Source organism: Hypanus sabinus, unplaced genomic scaffold, assembly GCF_030144855.1.
Source record: "Hypanus sabinus isolate sHypSab1 unplaced genomic scaffold, sHypSab1.hap1 scaffold_251, whole genome shotgun sequence".
NCBI lineage: Eukaryota > Metazoa > Chordata > Chondrichthyes > Myliobatiformes > Dasyatidae > Hypanus > Hypanus sabinus.
This window is the reverse complement of record NW_026780634.1, coordinates 423398-441333: the sequence shown is the minus strand read 5'-3', so window position 1 is coordinate 441333 and position 17936 is coordinate 423398. Positions and strand designations below refer to the sequence as shown.

The 17936-nt window shown below is 45.8% G+C and overlaps 1 protein-coding gene across 1 annotated transcript in view; it reads right to left on the bottom strand.

Moving 5' to 3' along the window:
• LOC132388025 (NACHT, LRR and PYD domains-containing protein 3-like) overlaps positions 1-17936 on the bottom strand; it is a 56298-nt gene that overhangs the window by 23898 nt on the left and 14464 nt on the right. Inside the window, exons 4-8 of the mRNA XM_059960366.1 lie at positions 15298-15389; positions 7598-7692; positions 6629-6795; positions 4162-4333; positions 4015-4065 (exon numbers count right to left, since the gene is read on the bottom strand). Coding sequence (XP_059816349.1) covers positions 4015-4065; positions 4162-4333; positions 6629-6795; positions 7598-7692; positions 15298-15389 — 577 coding nt within the window. The remainder of the gene's footprint in view (positions 1-4014; positions 4066-4161; positions 4334-6628; positions 6796-7597; positions 7693-15297; positions 15390-17936) is intronic.

The window sequence follows — 17936 nt, the reverse complement described above, 5'->3', positions numbered from 1 at the left end:
CAGGTCGTCTCAGTGTGACAGGACACTGCCAGTGGTGTGTGGAGAATCACAATTGCCAGGAACCTGTCCGTTGTGTGTCGGGTCTCTAAGTGTTTCAGGACCCTTTCAGGGGTCTGTGGGGTCTCACAAACTGTCAGGACACTGCCAGAGGTATCTGCGGTCTTGCATTGTGTCAGCACCCTCCTATGGGTGTGTGGGGTCTCACAGTGTGTCATTAACCTGTCAGGAGTGTGGTGTCACACAGTGTGTCATGACCCTGTCAGGGATGTCGTGTCTCACAGTGTGTCAGGACCCTGTCAGGGGTGAGTGGGGTGTCAAAGTGTGTCTGTGCCCTAACAGTGGAGTGTGGCGTCTCAGTGTCTTTCAGGACCGAGTCAGGGGTGTGTGGGTCTCACAGTGTGTCAGGACATTGTCAGGGGTGTGTGAGGTCTTACAATGTGTTCGGTCCCCGTCAGGAGTCTGTGGTGTCTGGCCATGTGTCAAGACTCTGCCAGGGATATGTTGAGTCTCACAGTTTATCGGGAACCTGCCAGGGGTGTGTGGGGTCTCACAGTGTGTCAGGACCCTGTCAGGGGTGTTTGGGGTCTCACAGTGTGTCAGGGCTTTGTCAGGGATGTGCGTGGTTTCACAGTTTGTCAGGACCCTGACAGGGTTATGTGTGGTCTCACAGTGTATTATGGCCCTAACAGGGGTATGTGGGTTCTGTCAATCCTTCATCATCCGGTCACTGGTGTGTATTGTCTCACAGTATGTCAGGACCTCTCAAGAGTGTGTCTGTCTAATTGTGTGTCATGTCTCTTTCAGTAGTGGGGGTCTCACAGTGTGTCAGGACTCTGTCAGGCGTGTCTGGAGTCTCAGCATGTGTCAGGACCTTGCCGGTGCTTTGTGGGGTCTCATGGTGTGTCAGAGCTGTGTCAGGTGTGTGTGGCGACTCACAGTGTTTCAGGACCCTGTAAGGCATGTGTGGGGACTCACAGTATGCCAGCACACTGCCAGGGGTGTTTGGGGTCCCACAGTGTTTCAGGACTCTGTCAGGTGTGTGTATGGTCTCAGAGTGTGTCAGGATACTGTCAGAGGTGTGTGTAGTCTCACTGTGTATCAGAACCCTGTTACGGGCGTGTGTGGTCTCACAGTCTATCTGAATCCAATCGGGGTACGTGCGGTCTTGCAGTGTGTCAGGACCCTGTCAGCGGTGTGTGGGGTCTCGCAGCGTGTCGGGACCCTCTTATGTGTGTCTGGGTACTGTCAGTGTGTCAGGACCTATCAAGAGTGTGTCGGTCTAATAGTGTGTCAGGTCCCTTTCATGGGTGTGGTGACTCACAATGTGCCAGGACCCTGTCAGGGGTGTGTGGGGTTTCACAGTGTGTCAGGACCCTGTCAGGGGTGTGTGGGGTTTCACAGTGTGCCAGGACCCTGTCAGGGGTGTGTGGGGTATCACGGTGTGTCAGGACCCAGTCAAGGGTGTGTGGGGTTTCACGGTGTGTCAGGACCCAGTCAGGGGTGTGTGGGGTATCACAGTGTGTCAGGGCCCTGTCAGGGGTGTGTGTGTTCTGACTGTGTGTCAGGACCCTGTCAGGTGTGTGTGTTTGGTCTCTCACTGTGTCTGGAACCTGCCTGGTGTGTTTGGGGTCTGACAGTGTTTCAGGATCCTGTCAGGGGTGTGTCCGGTCTCACAGTGTGTCCGGATGCTGTCAGAAGTGTTTGGGGTCTCACTGTGTATCAGAACCCTATTAACGGCGTATGGGGTCTCACAGTGAGACAGGACCCTGTTAGGGATATGTGGGGTTTCACAGTGCTTCAGGACCCTACCCGGTATATGTGGGGTCTCACCATATGCCAAGACACTGTTGGCGGTGTGTTGGGTCTCACAGTGTGTCAGGACCCTGCCCGGTGAGTGTGGAGTCTCTCAATTTGTCAGGACTCTAACAGGCGTATGTGGAGTCTCTAATTCCTTCATTATCTGGTCACTGGTGTGTAGTGTCTCAGTGTGTCAGGACCTGTCAAGAGGGTGTCGGTCTAATAGTGTGGCAGGTCCCTTTCAGGGGTTTGGTGCCTCACTGTGTGTCAGGAATCTATCAAGGATGTGTAGGGTCTCACTGTGTGTCAGGACCTTGCCGGTGCTTTGTGGGGTCTCAGAGTGTGACAGGACCCTGTCAGGGATGTGTGGGGTCTCACAGCATGCCGGGAACCAGTCAGAAGTGTGTCGGGTCTCAGAGTGTGACAGGACCCTGTCAGGGATGAGTGGGGTCTCACAGCATGCCGGGAACCAGTCAGAAGTGTGTCGGGTCTCAAAGTGTGACAGGTCCCTAGCAGTGGAGGGACAGGTCTCTGAGAGTGTCAGGACCCTGTCAGGGGTGTGTGGGGTCTCACAATGTTTCCGGACTCTGTTAGAAGTATGTGGGGACGCACAGTGTGACAGGAAACGATCAGGGGTGTGTCTCGTCTCACCATGTGCCAGGACACTGTTAGAGGTGTGTTGGGTCTCACAGAGTATCGGGTCTCTAACATGTGTGTGTGACATCTCAGAGTGTGTCAGGACCCTGCCTGGTGTGTGTGGTGTCTCACAGTTTTCAGAGCCCTGTCAGATGTGTGTGAGGTCTCACTTGGACCAGGACACTACCAGGGGTGTGTGGGATCTCACAGTGTGTCAGGACCCTGTCAGGTGTGTGGGATCTCACAGTGTGTCAGGACCCTGTCAGGGGTGTGTGGGGTCTCACAGTGTGTCAGGACCCTATCAGGTGTGTGTGAGGTCTCACAGTGTGTCAGAACAATGTCATGGATGTGTGGTGTCTCACAATGTATCAGGTTCCTGCCAGGTGTGTGTGGGGTCTCACAGTGTGTCAGGAACCTGTCAGTGGTGAAAGCAATAACAGACGACAGAGGCGTGAACAGTATGAAAACAGCTTGTTACCATTTGAAAATTAACGACCTTGGAATTTGTTCTTGGAAATGAGACACGTTGAATGAAGGTGGTGCCTTATATTTCTGTTCAAGGGCTTCGAGTAATCAGTTAAAAGCATGGGCTACTGTAAGACTAATAATCTTTACGATATCTGTCTTTCCTTCGCCCTCTCCTCTGTTGAATGTGCAGTTGAGTGGTCCAACTCAGTCTGCGATGATGAAGCCTTACAATCTCTTCAGCCCAAGAGATTCCAGTTGCATTTTCGGTGACAAAATGTGCTAACGGATGTAGTGAATTTCCTATCCAGACGTTCACAATTTAATTAATTGCAATATTATTTATAGATATTTTCAGTCCTTTCCACTTTTTTGCTGCAAGCTCACAAACCCCGGTTTCTCTGTCCTTATTCCCATCTCTTACCCTTCCACAGTGTCCACACAACACAGGCCCACATGAATTTCAGCTGAGCATTTAGTCTCTGATCTCCACCTCACTAACATTGTTTCCAGATGGAATTCCAGGATTATTGAGTGGGAAATTGAGCTGGATAACTTTAGCAGTGTTTGCACGAAGTGGTTTGAAAACGTGAAGAGAGTGGGGTTTATATGCTGTTCTGGGATTAAACAGACCAGTTGGGGTGTTACAGCTTTTCTCATTAAATGGACGTTGTCATGCCTATTCTGTGACGAGAACTTCAATGGACTCCCAATTCTAAAAATTGATAACCTGTAGGATCTGAGGGAGTTTAGAAATGTGGCTTAGAATGAGGGTGTTGGGTTGGGTGTTGGTAGGGGTATTATTTCATTTTTCGGAGTGAAATCTCCTATAGTTTCGCTCCTCAGACTGCACTCTTCTCCAATCTGACCCCGGTAGTGGGACCTGTCTTTGCAGAACCCATAGAGGAGTGATCCCTTTCAGCAACGCCCCCAACTCTCTGCGTGTTTCCTCATAATCTCCTGTGAAAACTCTCCCTGCAGCAAACATTTTCCCATGTGTCTCACTGTGTGCTGTGACACGGTGGAACACTTACCTGATCAAATCCTCCTGGCTCAGCAACGACTTGGCCCTACACAACATCAACCTTTGATGGCAACAGCGGTTTCTTCACTTACCTTTCAGCTCCCTGGGAATCTCCGGTACGGGTTGATGGTCCGGAACACAGCCTGTTCAGATTTTAAACAATTTTACACGTTTCAATTCATCAAGTTTTAAGTAAGTAATATTTGAATCCAAAAGTAAATTAATATCTGATATCTCACCATGTTCCTGTATTTCTTTCAGGATTTTGTCCAGCTTTGGGACACCAATCCTCATTTTCACAAAGGTTTCCCACATCACCCTCCGGGCGCGGGAGCCTTTCTCCATCACCAGGCTCAGAAGGAGTTTAGAACTGTCCGCCCGCTCTCCCTTATCAGCGAGATCAGAGATTTTCTGTGAAGAGTAACGGTGAACATATTGGGGACTGACAGATTCACACAGAGAATGAGAAGTAAATGATGTGCTGTGTAATGGGATCACACTGAGCAGTCACCCGGACGGGTGCTGATCCTGTCTGGACATGGACTGTACATTCTGAGTGCAGAGCACATGGAGGGACATTCACCGTGAACCTGGTCCACCAGTCAATGAGATCCAGCCTGATATCGTTGGTGGGGAAGATGCTAGAGTCCATTATTAAGGATGAAATAGTGGCATATCTAGATAGCAGTGATAGGACTGGACCGAGCCAGCATGGATTTTCCAAGGGTAAATCATGCTTGACTAATCTGTTGGAGTTTTTCGAGGATGTAACCAGGAGGTTAGACGGGAGGAGATCCAGTGGATGTAGTTTACCTCGATTTTCAGAAGGCATTTGATAAGGTCCCACATAAGAGATTAGTGGGTAAAATCAAAGCTAAGCGCATCGGGGGGAAGACATTGACATGGATAGAAAACTGGTTGGCAGATAGAAAGCAAAGGGCAGCGGTGAATGGGCGTTTCTCGGAATGGCAGGTGGTGAATAGTGGGGTGCCACAGGGCTCGGTATTGGGATCACCGCTGTTTACAATTTACGTCAACGATTTAGATGAAGGCATTGAGAATAACATCAGCAAATTTGCTGATAAGAAAATGCTGGGCGGAAGTGTGACATATGATGAGTATGTTAGGAGAATTCACCGTGACTTGGATAGGCTGGGTGAGTGGGCAGATACTTGGCAGATGACGTTTAATGTGAATAAGTTTGAGGTTATACACTTCAGGAGTAAGAACAGGAAGGCAGATTATTATCTGAACGGTGTAGAGTTAGGTAAGGGAGAAATGTAAAGAGATCTAGGAGTCCTTGTTCATCAGTCACTGAAGGTGAATGAGCAAGTGCAGCAGGCAGTGAAGAAGGCTAATGGAATGTTGGCCTTTATTACAAAGGGAATTGAGTACAAGAGCAAGCAAATTCTCTTGCATTTGTACATAGCCCTGGTGAGACCACACCTGGAGTATTGTGTACAGTTTTGGTCTCCAGGCTTAAGGAAGGACATCCTGGCTGTAGAGGAAGTGCAGCGTAGATTCACGAGGTCAATTCTTGGGATGTCTGGACTGTCTTACGCAGATAGGTTGGAGAAACTGGTCTTGTACACGCTGGAATTAAGGAGATTGAGAGGGGATCTGATTGAAACATATAAGATTATTAAGGGATTGGACAAAATAGAGGCAGGAAATAAGTTCCAGATGCTGGGAGAGTCCAGTATCAAAGGGCATGGTTTGAGAATAAGGGGTAGGTCATTTAGGCCAGAGTTAAGGAAAAACAAATTCTCCCAGAGAGTTGTGGGGGTCTGGAATGCACTGCCTCGGAAGGTAGTGGAGGCCAATTCTCTGAATGCTTTCAAGAAGGAGCTAGATAGTTATCTCATGGATAGGGGAATCAAGGGATATAGGAACCGGTTATTGATAGTAGATGATCAGCCATGATCTCAGAATGGCGGTGCAGGCTCGAAGGGCCAAATGATCTACTTCTGCACCTACTGTCTATTGTCTATTGTTTATTGCCTATCCTGGCTGGTCTGTGACCGCTTCATTGACGTGGCTTCAAATCCATAATTAATTCCTCACTGGATTTGACGGAGCAAAACAGAAATAAGAAAATGACGATCACAGATGAGGAAAGAAGTCAGGAGAGTTTTTATAACAGAGTGAGCAGTCACAGGGAAGTTGCAGAAATGATTATGTGATTCATCTCCTCAGTCTGTCAGTGTCCAACATGAGAGCAGATTACCGGCTAACACCTGATGCCTTTCCTTTGCCTTTTCCAGTGGAGGCTTATTCAGTGATTACACATTTTAACATAGTAGTATTCTACGATCCACAGTTTGCGGTTACAGATTGTAACAATCATCTCCACTCAGAACAGAGCACACTCGAGCTCATGTGGCATTCACTGATGATCTGTTCTCACTGTCATCCTGCCATCACACTGCATATCCTTCCCAAACCGAAACTTCCTGTAATATTTCAACTTAATACTTCAAGGCCACACAACTCAACTCGCTCTGAATATTGAGGGGATACCCAGCATTCCGCAGGATCTTTTCACTTTTTCTATCACTGGTTCACATTCACATTTTTGTGATTGTATGTACAGTATTTATTTCCCAGTTGTTCCTTTATCTAATATAATATCCGATGAGTCAGATTTCCGACACCCATCAGTCCTGTGATGTGTGAAAATTCAAAGCCATTCTCCCTCCCACTCACCCGATGTTCCTCTCCGCTGAACTGATTCTCGGCCGTTAACGCCAGGCTTACTCCGTGCACCCCTCCTTCCATCGCCTGTTCCAGCCTGACCCGGTAGAAGTCTGTCAACTGCAGCAACTGGAAATCGTCCCAGCTTGCCAGGAGCTCGGTGATCACTGTGCTCGGCCCTGTGAAGGAAAATGGACAAAAATAACTTCATTTCCAAACACCTATTGGGCAGCAGCTTTCACTCTGGAACCTAAAGGTAGTGCGCCAGGTCACCAAACTCAGTCCGAAATACATATACGAACACCAGGAAATCTGCAGATGCTGGACATACAAGCAACACACACAAAAAATTATGGTGATCGCAGCAGGCCAGGCAGCATCTATAGGAAGAGGTACAGTCGACTTTTTATGCCGAGACCCTTCGTCAGGACTAACTGAAAGAAGAGATAGTAAGCGATTTGAACGTGGGACGGGGAGGGGTGATCTGAAATGATAGGAGAAGACAGGAGGGGGAGGGATGGGGCTAAGAACTGGAAAGTTGATTGGAAAAAGTGATACAATGCTGGAAAAGGGAGAGGATCATGGGACGGGAGGCCTAGGAAGAAAGAAAAGGGGACGGGAGCCCAGAGGATGGAGAACAAGCAAGGAATTATAGTGAGAGGGACAGAGGGAGAAAAAAGAAAGAGAGAAAGGGGAAAATTGTAATAAATGAATAAGGGATGGGGTACGAAGAGGAGGAGAGGCATGAACGGAAGTTAGAGAAGTCAAAGTTTACGAAGGGGAGGGGGAAATTAACGGAAGTTAGGGAAGTCAAGGTTTATGAAGAGGAGGGAGTGACTTCTCTAACTTCCGATGATGCCCCTTCTCTGTCATCTCTCTACCCAGTCCCTTCACAAATATTTTGTGAATTGCCGATATTGAACTAAACTCAGACACGGAGTCAAGACAATACTTATAAACGAATGTAATTTGCTAGCATACCCGTGTACTTTCCCGATGTTGACGTCACTGGAACTCCTCCACTGCTCGCCCCGTTACCCATTTCGAAGACAGTTCTGGTCAGATTCTGCCGCTTTCTACAAACACAATTACCAGGATGCTCAGACATTATTTGAGGCGCAAATGAGAGCACTTTGTTTTAACTGAATCGCACGCTTCCAAACATCTTGGGTCTATCCACCGAACACTTGACATGGCCTGAGCTACCTGTGGCCATCGACCCTCAGTCACACAATGTCCATTTCCGCGCTCTCCATGGATTGTATACTAGGCCAGGATTTTCCAGGGTATCTACTCACTATATTACCAGCAATTCCCTTTTAGGAACCAGTCTTATGTCCTGGACCGGGGATAGTGTGTCAATGGAATGGCAAGGCAGATTTCGCAGACAGCGCCTACTGCTCCACTGTGTTCCTCCTACCACTGGAGGCGCTATGGTGAGTAATGTACAACTGTTACAGCAGAGCGGGTTGAAACATTTCTGCTGACCAATGGGACATCTATTCCTCTCGCCACTGGATTATACAGATTTCTAAGTTGCACTTGATTCCCATCGCCTCCTTTCAGTTCAACATCGTCTGGCACTGTCCTGAAGCATTATAGTTTCTCCAGCAGGATTTTAAGACCATAATTAACTCCTAAACTCCTGTCAAGATTTCTCTGGGTATTCTGCTGGCTATTATCAGAGTTACATGACGCTGTTAAACACAATGTAGTCCCGCCATACATCCAAAAGAGCAAGCTGACAAAAACGTATTTAAAATAAATAAACAAAGTACTGGAATTATTCAACAAAACAGACACTGTTAATATTCCAGGTGGAAAACCCCGTATGAGAGCTGAGCCAGTCTGTAGGAGCCATGTATCTGTTCTCCATCTGCATTGCAGTCTGTGCTGCCTATTCATGATGCTTTTTATGGTAACTAGTCGCATCAGTGGGGACTTTGTAAACGCAAAGACAATCAGCTACGTATTTGTGGTTTGTTCAGTGCAGTATTCAGCTGGGGACCGTATCATTTGTTATCATCAGCTCACTTTCGCTGAAGTTAAACTTGTGTACCTTTTCGCTTCTTTGCTTCAAAATCGTACGTTTGCAGATTGCTAATAAAGGATCGACGACATACCTTTGCCTTTTGAAACAACCTTTATTGGAGCCGTGGGTGCGTCATACAAGTATATCAAGTCCGTGGGAGTCGCCAGCAATGGCAACTTGGTTTGGTTAGAATTGGCCGCTACAGATGTTCCTCAATCTGCTAATCATTTTAAATATTATCTGTTTATATTACACATTTCCTTTATGTCGTTCTTTATTTTAGTAGCGAAAAATAGCAAATTGGATGCCCTTCTCCTTGGATTTGCACGCACAAATCGCTCACGGTTTACTGAGAATGGTGCGGAAACAACATCGCGGCAGGTCTAAGGTGAATACGCCTCGTTAATGAGAGAACCAGGAGACTGGCCAGACTGATTAAATCCGACAGGAAGCCGACTGTAACTCAAATCACAATGCGTCCAACAGTGGTGTGCAGAGGACCGTCACTGAACGCCGAACTCTGATTTTGGAACAGCAGGAGACCACCAACACACACTCAGCGGCCACGTCATTAGGGACAAGATGTACAAAATAAAATGCCCTCTGAGAGCAGACTGCCAAGTTTCGTCCAATTGCCGGTGGGATTTACTGCTGGATGTTTTTTTATCACTGACAGATATACACCTTCTTTGCTAAAACAAAATACACAGAATCGGAAAAATACACACACGAATCCATTAATCCACGGTATTGAACTAGTAGAAACACTAGAAATACCACCTTAATAAAACACCATAACATCTCCCCGTATAGGTTCTGTTCTGACCTGGTGCTAGACTCCAGCGAATCCTAGCATCTGAGGCCATAACAGTAAGTGAACACACCCTGAGAAATGTTCAGTTGATAACACGCTCATAAAACTGAACTTCAGTCTAGTCAACATGTAAAGACTCACCTTGCTTCAATGAGTCTTTCTAACTTGTGTTCCGAACCAGAATTAATACTTAAGTGCGCGAAATTTTACCACCTCCAGAGAACCCGCATCCTGGGTCCGTTCTGTTGGTGCCGTCGCTGGAATTTATTATTCACGTCGGGAACAGTTTATTGTCAGATTATAAACCGCAGCGACAGCCCAGGGCAAAGATCGCTGTGGTTTATTGCACAGAGACAGCAGAAGCAAGGGCGCTCTCCACTCTGATCGAGTATTATGCATTTGGAATAATGCCCTTTTTTGATCAGCGGACAATCCCTTTCTCGAGATTTAGCTGTGCCCCCGTAGCCTGGACCTGCACTGATTTTATGTTGGCCCATTTAAAAGCCATCTTTAACAGTTGCCCGCAGTTGTTACCTTTTGGTAATGGGCAATTGGGGAGCAGCTGTGCCGAGATAACCATCTCCCACAGATAACTACCGGTCAATGTCGACAGCAAGATAATGACAGCAATGACACTGCTCAATACAGTCCATCTTCCTGCCTGATCCTTAATTCCTGGGTCTGGTTTCAGCGAATCCGAGTATCTGAATTTTATGTCAGTAAGTGAACACACCGTGAGCAATGTTCAGTTGATAACACGCTCATAAACCTGAACTTCAGTCTATTCAACATATAACGCCACACCCTGTTCCACAACGCTTGTGTTAAACCACACAAAGATTCACCTTGCTTGAATGAGTCTTTCTAACTTGTGGTCCGAGTCAGAATTAATACTTCAGTGCAAGCGATGCAAAGATTACGTTTCTCTCTAACATGTGGTCTGTTTCAGAGAACGAGTACAAACTGCATCCAGTTCCGCTAATGTTGGAGCCGTCGCTTTAATTTATTGTTCACTCTGGGCCAGTTTATTGTCAGATTATAAACCCCAGCGACAGCTCAGGACAAAGATCGTTGTGGGTTTATTGCACAGAGACAGCAGAAGGAAGGGCACTCTCCACTCTGATGGAATATTATGCATTTGGAATAATGTTCTCTTTCGATCAGCGGACATCCCCTTTCTCCAGATTTAACTGTGCCGCCGTAGCTTGGACATGCACTGATATTAAGTTGGTCCTTTTAAAAGCCATCTTTAACAGTTCTCCGCAGTTGTAACATTGTGGGAATGGGCAATTCGGAAGCGGCTATGCCAAGGTTACCATCTTACAGAGATAACTACTCGGCAAAGTCGACAACAAGACAAGGATGCCCTTCTCCTTCAGTTTATTGTTCTCTGACTGGAAACGAATTGCTGGATTTAAGCGCCATCATATGAAATTTAGACCATTTCCCGGCTGCTGAAATTGCCTGACATCGCATATAATTTACACCTACATCAGACGTTTTCTTATCAGTGATGGATGGAAAAACTCTGCACATTAATTTCACTGGTACTCTTATTTGGCGGAAGTTGCTGCTGGCATATTGGATTAGTAGCAGGACATTCGGCCTCTCAGTTCTATTCCACCATTCTCTGATTCTCTGATCTCAATTGAACTCTGATTTCAGCGGCCCAAGCCTGCACAGCCTGCAACACGTCACTCCCTTGCCTGTCAAGAAACTGACTGTGTTCTGCGGAATTAAACATTAAAAAAAACTCCTGCTCTTTCTTTTTTTCCTTTGAGGAAGAGAATTCCAAAGACACACTATTCCCCTTCGTAAAAATAATCTCGTCTATCTTCCCCTGTTTGAGTTTCCCATACAACAGCAAACATATTGTCCACATTGCTGTCAAGATGTCTCGTCATGTTACATATTACTAGCAACCTGTCGACTCATTTATGTAAACAAGCGGATAAAGTCTCCTCTCATTGATCTAAATAGCAGCGAATACCATCGTCTCCCAACCTTTATCTAATACCCGCGAATACAGTAAAAATTCCGACATTCATCCATTTCATCCGACACCTCCCTCTGCAACAGGATCCTAGACTCCCTGACTGGGAGACCTCAGTCGGTCCGGATCGGGAGCAGCATCCCCAAAACCATCAAACTGAACACGCCACCCACCCAGGTCTGTGTGCTCAGTCCACTGTTGTTCACTGTGCTGACCCACGACTGTGCTGCAACACACAGCTGAAACCATATCAAGTTCGCCGATGACACGACCGTGGTGGGTCTCATCAGCAAGAATGACGAGTCAGCTTACATAGAGGAGATGCAGCGGCTAACGGTCTGGTGCAGAGCCAACAACCTGTCTCTGAATGTGAACAAAACAAAAAAGATGGTTGTTGACTTCAGGAGGGCATAGAGCGACAACTCCCCGCTGAACATCGACGGCTCCTCGGTAGAGGTCATAAAGAGCACCGAATTTCTTGGTGTTCACCTGACGGATAATCTCACCTGGTCCTTCAACACCAGCTCCATAGCAAAGAAAGCTCAGCAGCGTTTCTACTTTCTACGAAGGCTGAGAAAAGTCCGCCTGCCACCCCCCATCCTCATCACATTCTACAGGGGTTGTATTGAGAGCATCCTGAGCAGCTGCATCACTGCCTGGTTCGGAAATTGCACCATTTCGGACCGTAAGACCCTGCAGCGGATAGTGAGGTCAGCTGAGAAGATCATCGGGGTCTCTCTTCCCGCCATCACGGAAATTCACACCACACGCTGCATCCGCAAAACAAACAGCATTATGAAGCAGCCAACGCACCCCTCATACAATCTCTTCTCCCTCCTGCCGTCTGGGAAAGGGCTCCGAAGCATTCGGGCTCTCACGACCAGACTATGAAACAGTTTCTTCCCCCAGGCGATCAGACTCCTCAATACCCAGAGTCTGGACTAAATCCATGCTGCCCTATTGTCTTGTTTATCATTTATTGAAATGCCTGCACTGTTTTGTGCACGTTATGCAATCCTGGGTAGGTATGTAGTCTAGTGTAGATTTTTTTTCTGTGTTGTTTTTTTAACGTAGTTTAATGTAGTTTTCGTACTGTATCATGTAACACCATGGTCCTGACAACCGTTGTCTCATTTTTACTATTTACTGTACCAGCGGTTATGGTGAAAATGACAGTTAAAAGTGACTTGACTTGACTTGACTTGAAAATTGATGCGAAATGCTTATTCAGTACGTCCACCATTTTATTATCCCCCATTACTGCCTCTCGATCATTGCTTTCCAATTTCTCCTCTCTTGTACACGTTGTGTATCTGAAAAAAAGAACTTTTGGTATCATCTTTAATCATATTGGCTAGTATTATATTGCATTCCTTCTTTAACTTTTTAATGGGTTGTATTTTGCGTTCTGCTGGCATATAAAATTTCACAATCATTTAACTTCCCGCTAATACTTATACTGCATTCCTTCTCTATGCCTATGATGTTGGCGTTGAACAGTGTTCTGCGCCACGGTGTATTATCTTCCTTTATAACATATCTCCTCTTTAGTAAGTATATATCGTGTGCTTTCGAAACTCCTTTCGGAAACTACAGCCAGTTTTGTTCTGCCGTCATGCCTGCCTGGCTTCTTTTCCAAACGATTCTGGCGAACTCTCGCTAATGTCTCTGTAATTCCCTCTACTCCGCTGTAGTTTTGATGCATCCTTTCTTTTCAAGTTTGAGGGTGAATCCGATCATATCGTGATCATTTTCACCAGAGACCTTTGATCAATTCCGGCTCATTACACAATATCTCCCGATGGGTTCAACATCGAGCTGCTCTGAAAAGCCACGGCGTAGGCATTCTAAAAATTCTGTCTCTTGGAGTTTAGGATCAATGTAATTTTCCCAGTCTTGCGGAATATTTTCAACCCTCATGACGATTACCATACTGCCCTTTCGGCAGGCATTTTCTATCTCATGTTACATTGTGTAGACCAAATCATATTCTTGTTTGGGTTGTCTGTAAATATAACTCACATAATGGTTTTTATCATTACAGTTCGTGGTTCTATCCACAATGATTCAACACCTTGCAACCCCATATCACCTCTTTTAAATGATTTAATTTCACATTTAACCAAAAGAGCAACACTGCCCCTTCTCCATTCTTGGCTATTTGTCCAACGTTAGTGGATGGTCGCATAACCGGGTCCTGTGATAAACACCAGCTGCTCATACGACCATCTTCCACCAACCCACATAGCTGCATGTACCCCCGATCGGTGGGGTGGAGAGTGGAAGTGGGCTAAGCAGGTTTGCTAACCATGTTTGCTCAAATATGACCTGCAATCTAGCGGAGGAAAGGAGATCTTTACAACTTTTATTTGGTCCATCTGCAGAAAAAAAATATAATTCTGGGCATTTTCCAGTGGAGAAGAGGATAAAGAACCAAAAGTACGTTTTCAGCTTGTTTTCCGTGGTGCAGATAATGGAACACACCAGGAAAAAAATAAAAATATCGTGTTTACTTCAATTACAGATTTGGTCAGATGTACTTTTTTCTGATGTCCAAAGGTGTCAATAATATAGTAAATATAACTTAACGTATACTGGTGGATGTTTATTTCTGTGTGATCTTCAATCGACGGTAAATTGTACAAAGTTACAGCGACACGTTTGCTTGGCGATAAATACAAAATCATTTTATAGAAAAATGTTGATTCTGTACGGATTAAAGCGTATCTTCTCACACCGACACCTTCGCACAGCGGAACAGCATCAACTGCCATACAGTGGAAATCTCTGTAGGTCTGCGGCCTGGGCTTTGTATGGGATGTGGGTAGGCTTATGGACCGTAAGGAAAACACTCTATTTTTCTTGCTAATTTCTGGTTCAACAGCATCAGGATTTTACAGGAAAGTGAGACACAAGTAAACATGTTAAAGATTGTTAATCTACATGTATATCAGGATGACATGAAAAATAATAATCAGCCACTTGTAAAACCACAGAAAGACCGTCGCAAAGAATCCTTATTGACCACTCAGTGATCTGATCCGCATTGCGCTGGAGGGAACCCAGTTGCCGACAGGTAATTCCTTCGTTATTGTCTCTGTATCTCTCTCTCTCTCTCTCTCTGTCTCTACCTCTCTCTCTCTCTCTCTCTCTCTCTCTCTCTCTCTCTCTCTCTCTCTCTCTCTCTCACCGCTCTCTCTCTCTCTCTGCTCCTCTCTCCCTCTCTCTCTCTCTCTCTCTCTCTCTCTCTCTCTCTCTCTCTCTCTCTCTCTCTCTCTCTCTCTCTCTCTCTCTCTCTCACTCTTCCTTTCCTCCCCTTGTCTACCTTTCTTGTCCTCTTGCTACTCCTGTCGAACATGACAGCACGTTTGTACAGAGGGCTGACAGTCCTTTTCTCTCTCATCAAACCTCCACTTTCCAAGCTAATGCCGCTCTCTTTCAGAACCGTTCTTTTCTTCCATTCATCTTACAGCAGCCAAGGATGGATCAAATATGATTTTTGACTAATTTACTGCTTTCCCAACACGGGGGGTTTTAAAGAAAATGCATATATTTGCCTATTTTGGACTTACTTCCACTTCAAACTGTGTTAAACCAGTGCAGTGCGAGATTTTAAAAACATATTTTAGTATTTTCAGTATATATGGCCACAGCAGCATTTATCTACACACTTCTTCCTCTGCCACCTGGTAGACCAAGGGTTAACTCTTCCTGTAGCTTTACGGAATATAATTAGAGTCTGTTCAGGGTAGGCTGCTGACGTCACCGGAGATTCTTTTTCTCTCTGTTTAATAAGAGCCCCGTTCACCCGGTTCCCTCAGTTTCAGCGAGATCAGCCTCACCTGCCACGGACAGATAACCGGAGCTGCAGTGTCAGGGAGAGTGAGGACGGATTGGCTCGTTCTGTCATGGATCGGAATCCGGGAAGCGCAGCCTGGAATATAACGGGAAATGGAAGAAGTGTCTTCTGGATGATTCCATATATTTCTGCAGACTATTGGGTGCCGGTCGATTTTCGAGTTACACATGTTCTCCTCGCCATTCAAGTGGTTTTCTTCCCCATCCTCGCCATTATTGCCCTTCCTAGTGAGTCTCTTTAATACGTTACCGTATTTTCTTATCACGTGTACTTCTCATAATAATAATTAATGATGCTGTCGCACTACAATGTGTTAAACAAACTTTTTTCCTATGCACTTTGGTGGTTTTCTGTCCTGACGATCTCTGTTCAAGAGAATATGTGTTGGCAGTGGTGTTGATCCAGAGTAGGTTTACGAGAATGGTCCAGCGATTAAACGATCTCACGTATGCGGCGCGTTTGATGGCCCTGTGCCCGTATTCGCGCAGTTTAAGCGGTTGTTAACTGAGACATCAATGTTCATGTAGAGAAGGCAAGAAGACAGTTTTGGAAGTGAAACACGTCAATCAGGATTGAGTAGCTTATGGTCCTGTGGCGTGGTCAGACTGGCTCAGTTAATGCTCCGGGTGTAATGGTTAAATTTCTGACGAGTGAACTTACTGACAGTTGCTCAGCACAGCAGCCTACCACCGAGACGTTGAAACATTACATATTAAAATTGATCTCCGCTTTCTATTCACTTTCTCATCGCCGTGAGAATATCTGCTATGAATCAAGATGTTTTTTCTTCCTCAATTGAGAGACAATTCCAATCAAACTGGGTTCCAACCCTTAGTCTTTCCGTGGCTAATCGGTCTGTTCGGTCATCTGTAGTGCAGGATTTCCATGAACTGAACCAGGTCCCTCCGCTGTCAGGACCTTCGGCCGTGCCGACCACATTATCGAAGTGTCATTCGCATTTTGGCTCCTATCTCGCCCTATAGGCTTGCGGGAGTTCCTTAGAAAACGTCGTTCCTTCTTCACGTTTCCACATTGGCTGTCGTTCAGCAGTGGCATTACGTTCTCTAAACTGCGAACATTTATCTTCATGGCTCCGCTTCCGGGCGTTTTGCGTTCGCCAGCTCAGGATCCACATTTCTTTTGCTATTGTTTCCGTTGGCAGCGTGAGGCTGTCGCAGAACTGTGTTGGATAAATCGTCTAATTATCTGCCTTCCAGCAGAAAGAATAACGTTAGTGTGACGACCCCTCCTCCATTTCTCTCTGATCATTATCAGCAACAGATAATTGTTGTACAGATGATTACAGAATATAGATGAATACAGATGATTGGGAAAGTTTTAAGGAACAGCAGATCTTAAGTAAAAAAGCAATACGGAGAGAAAAAATCAGGTATGAGCTCAGTCCAGCCAGGAATATAAAAGGGGATAGCAAAAGCTTTTTTAGCTATGCGAAGAGAAAGAAGATAGTTAAGAACAATGTTGGCCCCTTGAAGAATGAATTGGGAGAAATTGTTATGGGAAACAGGGAAATGGCAACAGAATTTAATGCGTACTTTAGATCTGTCTTCACCAGGGAGGACACAAGCAATCTCCCAGATGTATGTATGGGCCAGGGTCATAAGATATCAGAGGAATTGAGACAGATTGACATTAGGAAAGAAACTGTGATGAGTAGACTGGTAGGACTGAAGGCTAATAAATCCCCGGGTCCAGATGGTCTGCATCCGAGGGTTCTAAAAGAGGTGGCTCAGGAAATTGCGGATGCATTGGTAATCATTTTCCAATGTTCCTTAGATTCAGGATCAGTTCCTGAAGATTGGAGAGTGGCTAATGTTATCCCACTTTTCAAGAAGGGAGGGGAGGAGAAAACGGAGAACTAACGTCAGTCGTGGGGAAGATGCTTGAGTCCATTATTAAGGACGAAATAGTGGCACATCTAGATGGCAGAAATAGGATTAGGCCGAGCCAGTATGGAATTACCAAGGGCAAATCATGCTTGACTAATCTGTTGGAGTTTTTTGAGGGTGTAACAAGGATGTTAGACGAGGATAAGCCAGTGGATGTTGTATACCTAGATTTTCAGAAGGCATTCGATAAGGTGCCACATAGGAGATTGGTGAGTAAAATCTGAGCTCATGGCATTGGGGACAGGGTTTCAACATGGATAGAAAACTGGTTGGCAGATAGAAAGCAAAGGGTAGCAGTGAATGGGTGTTTCTCGGACTGGCTGGAGGTGACTAGTGGGGTACCACAGGGCTCTGTATTGGGACCACAGCTCTTTACGATTTATGTCAACGATTTAGATGAGGGCATTGAAAACTATATCAGCAGGTTTGCTGACGATACTAAACTGGGTGGCAGTGTGACATGCGAAGAGGATGTTTGGAGAATACAGGGAGACTTGGATAGGCTGGGTGAGTGGGCAGATACTTGGCAGATGTCATTCAATGTGAATAAATGTGAAGTTATCCACTTTGGAAGCAGGAACAAGAGGGCAGAGTATTGTCTGAACGGTGTAGAGTTAGGTAAGGGAGAAATGCAAAGAGACCTAGGAGTCCTAGTTCACCAGTCAATGAAGGTGAATGAGCAAGTGCAACAGGCAGTGAAGAGGGCAAATGGAAT